Source organism: Hordeum vulgare, chromosome 3H (genome assembly GCF_904849725.1).
Source record: "Hordeum vulgare subsp. vulgare chromosome 3H, MorexV3_pseudomolecules_assembly, whole genome shotgun sequence".
NCBI classification, from domain to species: domain Eukaryota; kingdom Viridiplantae; phylum Streptophyta; class Magnoliopsida; order Poales; family Poaceae; genus Hordeum; species Hordeum vulgare.
The window spans coordinates 3,310,531-3,323,323 of NC_058520.1; the positions used below are offsets into that span (position 1 = coordinate 3,310,531).

Below are 12,793 nucleotides of genomic sequence, written 5' to 3' on the forward strand. Positions count from 1 at the left end.
AACTATTTTTCCAAATAAATGAACCCTTTTCAGAATTTTACGAATTTTTTTTATTAAAATTTTATGAACATATTTGAATATTGATGAACTTTTTCCAAATTATGATGAACTTTTTTTTGAAATGGATGAAGTTTTTTTAAATGATAAACTTTTTTAAGATTTATAAACTTTGTTTCAGTCCAATGAACTTTTTAAAAACTTTATTCAAATTCATGAATTAATTTTATAAATCCGTGAAATTTTAAAAATTTATGAACTTTTTCTCAGATCATAGTTAATTTATGAACTGTTTCAGTCGACGGACTTGCGAGAGCTGCTCTTATTGCACATAGTTACATTTGGACGGCTCATATGATACATAGTATACAGTGGCCGGACGGCCGGCCGGGGAGTCGGCGACGGCGCTCATTTCTTTGCAGCGGCAGCCTGCTTGTGCTTGTCCTTGGTGGTGGAGTTGGACTTGGCGGAGAGCTTGAGGTGCACGCCGGGGTCGCCGCCGCTGCATGAGCTGTGCAGCATCAGCGAGTTGTTGATCACCTGCACGTTGCTGTTGATGAGCGCCGTCATCATCCCCTGCTTCTTCTTTTCGCCGCCGCCGTGATGCTCCTCCCACGCGGCGTCCTTGCTGTTGCCGCCGCCCACCTTCATGGACGCGCCCTTGTTCTCCCCCGCCAGCGTGATCACGCTCGCCGCCTGGTGGCCGTGGCCGGAGCCGGATGAGCCGGTGGCCCCGTGCACCACGTCGGCGACGCCAGCCTCCTTGATCTGCCCGTGCAGCGCCTTGGACCCCTTCTCCTTCTCCTTGTCGTGCTTGCCGTCCTGGCCGGAATGGGCATGGTGGTGCTTCTCTTTCTCCTTCTCCTTGAGTTTGTCGTGCTTGCCGTCCTGGCCGGCGTCGGCATGGTGGTGCTTGTCTTTGTCCTTCTCCTTGAGTTTGCCGTCCTCGCCGCCGGCGTGGTGCTTCTTGTCCTTGCTCTTGTGGTCGTCCCTGTCGGCCTCCTTGTGGTGCTTGGTCTGAGCGGCGGCAGCAGCAGCAGCGGCAGGCGGGTGCACGGTGGTTTTGTCCGGCTGCGGGACGACGTCGACGTCCTTGGGCTTGGGCGCCGCGGGCAGAGCGATCGGCTTAGGTGCCGGCTCGGCGGCAGTAGCACCGGCGTTGGAGCTGGTGTTGGGCGGCGGCTCTCGGATGGGCGCGAGCGGCGAGGCCCGCGACGGGGACGCCCGGCTCTGCGCCGCACGAGGAGGAGTCGGGGTCGGGGTCGGGGTCGGAGACGTAGGAGCGGCGCCTCTGGTGGGTTGGCGGCGCGGCGAGGACGGCGACGGGCGGCGCGGCGCGTGCGGGCGCACCGGGGGCGTCCCGGTCCAGTAGGGGAACCAGTACCTGGGCGGCTGCTGCTGGTGGTGGTCGCCGTCCGCCATGGACTCCTTTGTGTTTGTTGGTTGGTTGATTTTGATTACACGACGACGGCGGCGGGATTGATTTATAGCGGATCGGAGGCAAACAAAACAATCTCATTTGAAGACGACGGAGGATGATGCCGGCAATGGCGGGCATGGAATCTGATCCTGCCTCGCCGCGGAGGGGAGACGACGATGACGACGACGAGAGGACACGCCTTTGCTTTGCCCTGCAGAATGTATACTTGGAATCTCTCTTTAGAAGGAACAAATCTTTGCTTGCTTGCGACGTGTTTGCTTGCTCCATCTCCATCTCCATCAACAACATCCTTCTCTTTTTTATTTTTTTTCTTTAATAAAAACTCAAAAAATGCGTATGAATAAGGTATACGCGGGGGCGCTAACGATAAACTTCTTCACAAACCTCCAGCTGCATGCGGAGCGAGCCGCAAGTTAGGCTGGCTCGTCCAAACCCAGATGTCTACAACAACATAATCCAAGGTCGATCGATAATTAAAATGGATGTGGCACCCCCTGCGATAGAAGCCAAGGACAAGCTTTCCGGTCCAGTTTGTCGTGGAAAATGAAGAACTTGTGGTTGTTTGACAACTTTCCCATGGTTGTTTGATTCTGCCTAGTGTCCCACCTGTTCATCATGGTGTGGCATCGGCGGAACGACTATAACCTGTTGGATGTAAGGTGAGTGTATAAAATGTTCCATGACTGTCTTGGAGTGCATGAACAAATTTTGGAATGAACATGACATCATTCTTTCTTATTGCCAACCCGTTATGCTGCCAAAATTTCTAGCAAAAATCCTGATTGTTTTGGGCTGGGTGAGGGATTTAAGTAATGGGGAAAACTCGGCCGTCAGCTTCGGGTGGAGGAGACTAAGGGTGGCACCGATGAGCTTTGGGCGGGTGGGGGAGGAGAGCAGGGCGGCGACGCCTCGTTGGATGGAAGCCGGAGAGGAAGGACGGTCGGGCGTGGCGATGAGATTCATGGCGGCGGTGGCGTACGCATCAGGCTGTCCGTCAACGTGCGTTCATCCTGTGTGTTTTCCTACAGCAAAGGCCCAACACAACGCGGTCAGCCCCTGTGTTTCTCCAGCTGCCCTGACGCCCGACGGCCATGGCTTCCTGCGAAGGACAGAGAGAGGGAGGTGAGATAGCGAGAACCGGAGAGAGGGAAGGGAAGGAGAGGAGGGAAGGGCGGCACAGGGAGAAGCGGACATGGGAGAGTGGCGGCTGGGCAACCCACGTCGCGCGGCGGGGAGGAGAGGAGCCTGGACACCGAGGCTCAAATCTGAATCAGGCGACCAGAGCCGTCGCCAGACCAGGAGGAGGTAGCCGTGCCGTCCCTATTCTCCCTTCTCTTCACCCCATCTACAGGGACGCGGAGCGCCGCTGCCGGCCATGGAGGGTCGCCGCCGGACCGCACTATGCGCCGCCGCGTCCCTATTCTCCCTTCTCTTCACCCCATATACAGGGACGCGGAGCGCCGCTGCCGGCCATGGAGGGTCGCCGCCGGACCGCACTATGCGCCGCCGCGTCCCTATTCTCCCTTCTCTTCACCCCATCTACAGGGACGCGGAGCGCCGCTGCCGGCCATGGAGGGTCGCCGCCGGACCGCGTCCCTATTCTCCCTTCTCTTCACCCCATCTACAGGGACGCGGAGCGCCGCTGCCGGCCATGGAGGGTCGCCGCCGGACCGCACTATGCGCCGCCGCGTCCCTATTCTCCCTTCTCTTCACCCCATCTACAGGGACGCGGAGCGCCGCTGCCGGCCATGGAGGGTCGCCGCCGGACCGCACTATGCGCCGCCGCGTCCCTATTCTCCCTTCTCTTCACCCCATCTACAGGGCGCGGAGCGCCGCTGCCGGCCATGGAGGGTCGCCGCCGGACCGCACTATGCGCCGCCGCGTCCCTATTCTCCCTTCTCTTCACCCCATCTACAGGGACGCGGAGCGCCGCTGCCGGCCATGGAGGGTCGCCGCCGGACCGCACTATGCGCCGCCGCGTCCCTATTCTCCCTTCTCTTCACCCCATCTACAGGGACGCGGAGCGCCGCTGCCGGCCATGGAGGGTCGCCGCCGGACCGCACTATGCGCCGCCGCGTCCCTATTCTCCCTTCTCTTCACCCCATCTACAGGGACGCGGAGCGCCGCTGCCGGCCATGGAGGGTCGCCGCCGGACCGCGTCCCTATTCTCCCTTCTCTTCACCCCATCTACAGGGACGCGGAGCGCCGCTGCCGGCCATGGAGGGTCGCCGCCGGACCGCACTATGCGCCGCCGCGTCCCTATTCTCCCTTCTCTTCACCCCATCTACAGGGACGCGGAGCGCCGCTGCCGGCCATGGAGGGTCGCCGCCGGACCGCACTATGCGCCGCCGCGTCCCTATTCTCCCTTCTCTTCACCCCATCTACAGGGACGCGGAGCGCCGCTGCCGGCCATGGAGGGTCGCCGCCGGACCGCACTATGCGCCGCCGCGTCCCTATTCTCCCTTCTCTTCACCCCATCTACAGGGACGCGGAGCGCCGCTGCCGGCCATGGAGGGTCGCCGCCGGACCGCACTATGCGCCGCCGCGTCCCTATTCTCCCTTCTCTTCACCCCATCTACAGGGACGCGGAGCGCCGCTGCCGGCCATGGAGGGTCGCCGCCGGACCGCACTATGCGCCGCCGCGTCCCTATTCTCCCTTCTCTTCACCCCATCTACAGGGACGCGGAGCGCCGCTGCCGGCCATGGAGGGTCGCCGCCGGACCGCACTATGCGCCGCCGCGTCCCTATTCTCCCTTCTCTTCACCCCATCTACAGGGACGCGGAGCGCCGCTGCCGGCCATGGAGGGTCGCCGCCGGACCGCACTATGCGCCGCCGCGTCCCTATTCTCCCTTCTCTTCACCCCATCTACAGGGACGCGGAGCGCCGCTGCCGGCCATGGAGGGTCGCCGCCGGACCGCGTCCCTATTCTCCCTTCTCTTCACCCCATCTACAGGGACGCGGAGCGCCGCTGCCGGCCATGGAGGGTCGCCGCCGGACCGCACTATGCGCCGCCGCGTCCCTATTCTCCCTTCTCTTCACCCCATCTACAGGGACGCGGAGCGCCGCTGCCGGCCATGGAGGGTCGCCGCCGGACCGCACTATGCGCCGCCGCGTCCCTATTCTCCCTTCTCTTCACCCCATCTACAGGGACGCGGAGCGCCGCTGCCGGCCATGGAGGGTCGCCGCCGGACCGCACTATGCGCCGCCGCGTCCCTATTCTCCCTTCTCTTCACCCCATCTACAGGGACGCGGAGCGCCGCTGCCGGCCATGGAGGGTCGCCGCCGGACCGCACTATGCGCCGCCGCGTCCCTATTCTCCCTTCTCTTCACCCCATCTACAGGGACGCGGAGCGCCGCTGCCGGCCATGGAGGGTCGCCGCCGGACCGCGTCCCTATTCTCCCTTCTCTTCACCCCATCTACAGGGACGCGGAGCGCCGCTGCCGGCCATGGAGGGTCGCCGCCGGACCGCACTATGCGCCGCCGCGTCCCTATTCTCCCTTCTCTTCACCCCATCTACAGGGACGCGGAGCGCCGCTGCCGGCCATGGAGGGTCGCCGCCGGACCGCACTATGCGCCGCCGCGTCCCTATTCTCCCTTCTCTTCACCCCATCTACAGGGACGCGGAGCGCCGCTGCCGGCCATGGAGGGTCGCCGCCGGACCGCACTATGCGCCGCCGCGTCCCTATTCTCCCTTCTCTTCACCCCATCTACAGGGACGCGGAGCGCCGCTGCCGGCCATGGAGGGTCGCCGCCGGACCGCACTATGCGCCGCCGCGTCCCTATTCTCCCTTCTCTTCACCCCATCTACAGGGACGCGGAGCGCCGCTGCCGGCCATGGAGGGTCGCCGCCGGACCGCACTATGCGCCGCCGCGTCCCTATTCTCCCTTCTCTTCACCCCATCTACAGGGACGCGGAGCGCCGCTGCCGGCCATGGAGGGTCGCCGCCGGACCGCACTATGCACCGCCGCGTCCCTATTCTCCCTTCTCTTCACCCCATCTACAGGGACGCGGAGCGCCGCTGCCGGCCATGGAGGGTCGCCGCCGGACCGCGTCCCTATTCTCCCTTCTCTTCACCCCATCTACAGGGACGCGGAGCGCCGCTGCCGGCCATGGAGGGTCGCCGCCGGACCGCACTATGCGCCGCCGCGTCCCTATTCTCCCTTCTCTTCACCCCATCTACAGGGACGCGGAGCGCCGCTGCCGGCCATGGAGGGTCGCCGCCGGACCGCACTATGCGCCGCCGCGTCCCTATTCTCCCTTCTCTTCACCCCATCTACAGGGACGCGGAGCGCCGCTGCCGGCCATGGAGGGTCGCCGCCGGACCGCACTATGCGCCGCCGCGTCCCTATTCTCCCTTCTCTTCACCCCATCTACAGGGACGTGGAGCGCCGCTGCCGGCCATGGAGGGTCGCCGCCGGACCGCACTATGCGCCGCCGCGTCCCTATTCTCCCTTCTCTTCACCCCATCTACAGGGACGCGGAGCGCCGCTGCCGGCCATGGAGGGTCGCCGCCGGACCGCACTATGCGCCGCCGCGTCCCTATTCTCCCTTCTCTTCACCCCATCTACAGGGACGCGGAGCGCCGCTGCCGGCCATGGAGGGTCGCCGCCGGACCGCACTATGCGCCGCCGCGTCCCTATTCTCCCTTCTCTTCACCCCATCTACAGGGACGCGGAGCGCCGCTGCCGGCCATGGAGGGTCGCCGCCGGACCGCGTCCCTATTCTCCCTTCTCTTCACCCCATCTACAGGGACGCGGAGCGCCGCTGCCGGCCATGGAGGGTCGCCGCCGGACCGCACTATGCGCCGCCGCGTCCCTATTCTCCCTTCTCTTCACCCCATCTACAGGGACGCGGAGCGCCGCTGCCGGCCATGGAGGGTCGCCGCCGGACCGCACTATGCGCCGCCGCGTCCCTATTCTCCCTTCTCTTCACCCCATCTACAGGGACGCGGAGCACCGCTGCCGGCCATGGAGGGTCGCCGCCGGACCGCACTATGCGCCGCCGCGTCCCTATTCTCCCTTCTCTTCACCCCATCTACAGGGACGCGGAGCGCCGCTGCCGGCCATGGAGGGTCGCCGCCGGACCGCACTATGCGCCGCCGCGTCCCTATTCTCCCTTCTCTTCACCCCATCTACAGGGACGCGGAGCGCCGCTGCCGGCCATGGAGGGTCGCCGCCGGACCGCACTATGCGCCGCCGCGTTGGATCCCGACCTGACCCGGCTCGCACCGATGTCCATCGCTTCCCCGCCATTCCCCGCCTCGCGGAGCCCCGCCGCCGTCGTCCTGCGTCATCTCCCGATAGGATCGGAAGCGACACCGTTGGATCTGCAGCCGAACGTGCACACAGGGATGACAAAAGAATAAATTGAGCCGTTTTTTCCCCTCATCATGGACTGCGGGGTGATTATCATAAAAGAGGAGGGTTTTTTTTTTTGCAAAATGGCCGCGACCGTTTTTCGACCGAATCAGTAGCCGCTTTAGTATTAGGTACAGATAGATCCCATGTTGATAGTTTTAGACCAACATTTTCTTTTCACTGCAACTTATGCTCCCTAATATGCAAATCTGGCAACAAAGGCGTCCGTGTAACTGTAACAAACAAAGCCAAAATGACCTCCTGAAACATCCATCTCGTCAGAGTGCAAGCAAAACTGGACTGGATCAGATACGCACTGCTGCAAGGTTGTGTGCATACTGACTGAATACCGCCGTCAGGAATTCAGGATCAACTCCACAGGCATTGATTGTAACTACTACTCCGTAGATCCTACTATGTATGAATGGCAAATTAATCAATCATGTTTACTTTCAACATAATGGTGGATTTATAAACTAACAAAGGCACACAACATCGGAATCAGCTTCAGCTTCAGATAAACACACTGAAAACTACTCCCTCCGTCTGAAATCACTTGTCGCACAAATGTATAAAAATAGATGTATCTAGGACTAAAATACATTTAGATACATCCATTTCTATGACAAGTATTTTCAGGCGGAGGGAGTATACATGTGCAACTCATCACATGCATGTTTTTGACTTGGAACAGCAGCTACAGAGACTAGAAGCACATCATCATGTCCCCACTTTGCTTAACCAGACAGACAGAGCAAATTATCAATCACAAGCAACATACCTAATAAACATACTAACATAGAAATGCGAGAAAGGCATGCGAACTGGGCACAGGCAGGTCCAAACATCACTGGTTATTATTGATACATAATAATAATAAAGTCAAAGCGCTCCTGTAGGTAGGGGAAACCGTTTGCAGAAACAAAAACAAGCATGAGTTACTACAATCCTTTGTCATGGTCCGTCCATAGCCGCATCAATCAAAATCTTGCTTCCTACCTTTCCCTGGACCAACAGCCGGATTCCATCAAGGCCGTCGGTCAGTCGCGGGACAGCTGGGCCTTTGGCTTCTTCGGCACGGTCCGATAACCTGCCTTGGTGGGCTTCCCCCAGGGCGACACCGACGGCCTGCCGCCCTTGGTGCGCCCCTCGCCTCCTCCATGGGGATGGTCCACCGGGTTCATCGCCACACCACGGACAACCGGGCGCCTGCCCAGCCACCGGCTGTGCCCTGCCTTCCTCAGCTTCCGCGCGCCGTGGGTCGGGTTGGAGACGATGCCGATGGTGGCCCGGCACCGGGAGTCTATCAGCTTCTCGACGCCTGACGGCAGCCGCACAAGGCACTGCGTGGCTGACTCCTTCACCACCTTGGCGTACGCTCCAGCGGCCCGGACGAGCTTCGCCCCCTGGCCGTGACGCAGCTCGATGCTGTGCACCCATGTTCCCATGCGGATGTCAGACAATGGCATGCAGTTTCCCACCTTGGAGTTGAGGTCCAGCAGATCGGCAGGCATGAGCGGTGCTGCTGTGGTGGCAGCCGCATCCTTTGCTTGGCCATCAGTGCCCTCTTCGCCTTGGCTGGCCTTGCGAAACAGCTCTTGGAACCGAAGGAAAGAATCAGCATTGTGGGCAGGTCGCATCAAGGAGCCCGTCGTGGAAGGTTTGGAGGAGTCGCTGTTCACCACCATGCTGCCCGGTTCCATTTGATGGCTGGCGATTATGTAGTTGACAGGTGCACGCTCGGCCTTGTATGCCGGATCCTTCTGCCCTACCCCTTCGATCCATCGGAGAAGAGCGATCCGAGAAGAACGATTGGGATCATACTCAATCCTTTCCACAATGCCGACTGAACAAGTGTTTCTTTTAAGGTCAATGTCCCTGAGCGATCGCTTGGATCCACCCCCTCGGTGAAAAGAAGTGATTCGCCCGGAAGAGTTCCTCCCAGCGGTGACGGTCTTGCCGGTCAGGGCCTTGGCCAAAGTCTTGAACTTGTGCATCTGCAGGCATAGGAATCCCCAAAGAGATGGTAAAGCTTCAAAGGACTAACAACATGTATTAGCAGCCAGCAAGTAGATAAGCCTCCATAAATCAAGGCCCTAAAGGATGAACGAAATAACCACAAAGAATGCACAGAAAGTAGCGAGATGCAATTTCTAACGATCTTAAGACAGCAGGCGACAAACATCTAGCTTTATACTGATTAAAAAGAAACATCGTGGTCACATTATTCTATCTGATCCAGAGCAAAAGATCAAGAGCTTCGCCGCTGGCACCGCCGGCTGGTCCACGAGGCGCGCGGCGCCGTTGCGTGGCCGGCGGTGACTTGGACGGAAGCATGTACTAGTACCATGAGGCATGAGCTCCTGGGGGCGCCAGAACACGGGATCCGGGTCGGGGGTCCACGAGGGAGCGAGCGCCCTAGTTCTACCTTGAGATCCTACTGCACCATCGTACTGAATGATGGATAGGGGCAGAGAGGGACGGCGTACCTGAGCGACGGACGGCAGCCGGACGGCGGCGGCGCGGGGAGTAAGACGGCGGCGGAGGGAGGGAGTGGAAGGAGAGAGAGGTGGAAGCGGAAATGGATCGGGTCGTAGATTGGTGCTATCGTGGGCTGGGCTGGGCCGGGCCTGGTGGCTTCTTCAGGTCTCTCCTTTTCATCCCTCCACTCCACACGCCTGTTAAAATAACAAATCGAAATAACTCTTGAAGCTGGGACCTGTTTTTTTTTTCATACACAAAAGTAACCACATGCTTGTTACTCCCTCCGTACCATAATATTTGTTGTTGGAGGAAAGTAATTTAGTTTTTCCCAACAAAAAATATTTAGAAACAGAAAGAGTACTTAATAAACAAATTCGATATAAATATTGCCAGGGATACAAGGAAAGTGTTAACTTAACCGCACGAGAGAGGATGAGGGGTGACACGGCGGGTAGGCGAAGGGAAGGACGACGCAACTCCCGACGTTTTCACGATGCTGGTGCTCTATATCGCCAGCCATGCTACAAGGGGTTGGCGTCATCTGCTATCAAGAAGGGTGTGCTTCTCCGGCAGGATTCGACCCGGCGACTTCTCCTGCTCAGCTACGACGAACAGGTGGTTGATAGCCGCGTGATCCGAACGAGTCATCGCGTTTGCATTCTCGAAAAACGTTTGGAAATTTCAAAAGGTTGTTCATGTCTATGTTTTGTTCAAATTTCAAAGAATGTTCGTGTTTCAAATTTTGTTGTAATCTCAAAAATTGTTTCCGCCTTGGAAAAATCACAAGTTAAAACAATATTCTTATTTTCAATTTTTATTTATTTAAAAATTCAAAGGAAAGTCAGGATTCTTCAAAAAATGTACCCGCTTTCAAAAATTCTTCACAACTCTCGAAAATATTCACTTTCGCCAAACGTTGCTTGGGGTTTCTAATTTGTTTTCCATGCTTTAAAAAAACTTGTTTTTTATATTTTTTCATGCTTTTCTAAAAAAATTTGGAATTTACAAATCTTGCTTTCATTTTTGTAAACTGTTCCATTGTTTTGAAATGTTTGGAGTTTCGGATAATTGTGTTGCAAAGTTGACTCAGAACAGAGTTTGTTAGTTTTCAATAGAGTTTATGCCTCGTAATTCAATGTTGTAATAAATTGCTACTTGTTTATAAGGAGCCTTTATGATAAATTTTATATGATGAGAATGATGTGATGAAGTATTTTATAAAGTTTCATTTGTTGTTATACTAATGAGCATGATGCTGCTATGTCCGTATTTTGTTTTTATCGACACCTCTCTCTCTCAATGCATGTGGTCATCGTTTCGTTATCGGCTTTCGCTTGAGGACAAGCAAGGTCTAAACTTGGTGAAAGGACGTGGATGTCGCCTAGAGAGGGGGGGGGGGTGAATAGGCGTTTTAAAATAATTAAGGTTTAGGCTTGAACAAATGTGGAATAAAACTAACGTTTAATATGTCAAGCACAAAACCTCAAACAACTAGGCTCACCTATGTGCACCAACAACTTATGCTAAGCAAGATAAACAACTAAGTGATAGCAAGATATATGACAATGAACAATATGGCTATCACAAAGTAAAGTGCATAAGTAAAGGGTTTGGGTAAGAGATAACCGTGGCACGGGGAGACGGTGATGTATCCCGAAGTTCACACCCTTGCGGATGCTAATCTCCGTTGGAGCGGTGTGGAGGCACAATTCTCCCCAAGATGCCACTAAGGCCACCGTAATCTCCTCACGCTCTCGCACAATGCAAGATGTCGTGATTCCACTAAGGGACCCTTGAGGGCGGTCACCGAACCCGTACAAATGGCAAACCTTGGGGGCGGTCACCGAACCCGTACAAATTGCTCGGGGCAATCTCCACAACCTAATTGGAGACCCCGACGCTTGCCCGGAGTTGTACACCACAATTATTGAGCTCCGAGACACCACCAAGCTTCTAGGACACCAAAGCTCCACGAAGAAAAATATCTAGGATACTATGTACCAAAGGTAATAAGCTTCTCAACTTCTCACTTCCACGTATCACCGTGGAGAACTCAAACCGATGCAACTAACGCAATGGCAAGAACACACGAAGTGGTCAAGTCCCTCACACTCAAATCCCTCCACGACAACAAAAGCTATGGAGAAATATGAGAGGAAGAACAAGGAGCTCACAAAGAACTCCAAGATCTAGATCCAAGGGGTTCCCCTCACATAGAGGAGAAAGTGATTGGTGGAGATGTGGATCTAGATCTCCTCTCTCTTTTTCCTCAAGAACAAGCAAAAATCATTGGAGGGATTGAGAGTAAGCAAGCTCTAAGAATGTCAACAATGGAGGTAGAACAAGAGCTCAACGGATGAATTCGACCAAGGGGGAAGAAGACCCCCTTTATATAGTGGGGGAAGGAATCAGACCGTTACCCCCACTTACAGCCCGAGCCCAGCGGTACTACCATTGGCTCCAGCGGTACTACCGCTGACCCTCCCGCGGTACTACCGCTGGCTGCAGCGGTACTACCGCTGAGCCCATGGTAGCGCAAAGATACTACCGGGCCAACCACCGCCAAGAAAGTCTTCGCAAAAAGTCTGACGTAGTACAACCGCAAAGATGACGGTACTAAAGTCCTGGAGCGGTACTACCGCTGACCAGAGGCGGTACTACCGCTGGGCCAGCGATACTACCGCCAGCTCTAACGGTAGTACCGCTAGGGCCAGCGGTACTACCGCCAGCTCTCGCGGTACTACCGCTCACCACTGAAACATCCATAACTTTCGCATACGAGCTCCGAATCGAGCAAACTCAAGTTTGTTGGATTCAGGACGACAAGAGCAATCCAAACTGATATGAAAATGCCAAAGATCTAGAGATGTGAGACCTCTATGAATGAAGAACCGGCAAAAACTCCAACATCGAAAACATCATAGTAGTTGCATATGGACTCCGTTTTCGATGAACTCGAGCTTGTCATGAAGATGACCATAAGCTCTAAAACTCACAAAGAGAAACACCAAATAAGAACCAAGAAGTATGATTCAAGGATGCAAATGGTTTGAGCTCTCAACGAACGATACGATCAAGCTAATCACTTGAGAGCCCCCCTTGACAGTACACCATTCTATCCTAAACAAAAAACCTATCAAGGGCAAACCTATACCTTGCACCTCGACCTCTTGAGCTAGATGTGGTGATCTTGGCTTCCTCAAGATGGACCACCTTTCTTGATTGCGTTGTCTTGATGAAGACTAGTTGATTGCTCCCCCATCCTCACTATGGGTGAGCCACTCTTCAGCATACCTTCACAAGTCCATTGCCACCACAATGGACGGCAAGCTTTAAGCACGATATATTCGTGCTGATCCTCTTGAACTTGCACACCGCAATCTTGATGACGATCACCACTTGACATCATCCTTCATGGGTTGTATGAAATCTTCCTTTTGACGCAAGCCCATGGAAACACACCTAACCCACACATAAAACTCTCACGAAGACCATGGGTTAGTACACAAAC

The 12,793-nt window shown here is 56.1% G+C and overlaps 2 protein-coding genes across 2 annotated transcripts; both read right to left on the reverse strand.

The window, feature by feature from the left end:
* Nucleotides 1-405: 405 nt before the first annotated feature.
* Nucleotides 406-1,419, reverse strand: LOC123439077 (oleosin-B6-like). The gene has a single exon (XM_045115828.1). The coding sequence runs from the start codon at nucleotides 1,417-1,419 to the stop codon at nucleotides 406-408; it is 1,014 nt and encodes a 337-aa protein (XP_044971763.1).
* A 6,216-nt stretch (nucleotides 1,420-7,635) lies between these two features.
* On the reverse strand, nucleotides 7,636-9,452 carry LOC123439131 (60S ribosomal protein L2, mitochondrial-like). Its single transcript, XM_045115880.1, has 2 exons — nucleotides 9,288-9,452; nucleotides 7,636-8,795 (listed from the first exon to the last, which is right to left on the reverse strand). The coding sequence occupies exon 2, from the start codon at nucleotides 8,793-8,795 to the stop codon at nucleotides 7,839-7,841; it is 957 nt and encodes a 318-aa protein (XP_044971815.1). The 5' UTR covers nucleotides 9,288-9,452; the 3' UTR covers nucleotides 7,636-7,838.
* Between the last annotated feature and the right edge of the window lie 3,341 nt (nucleotides 9,453-12,793).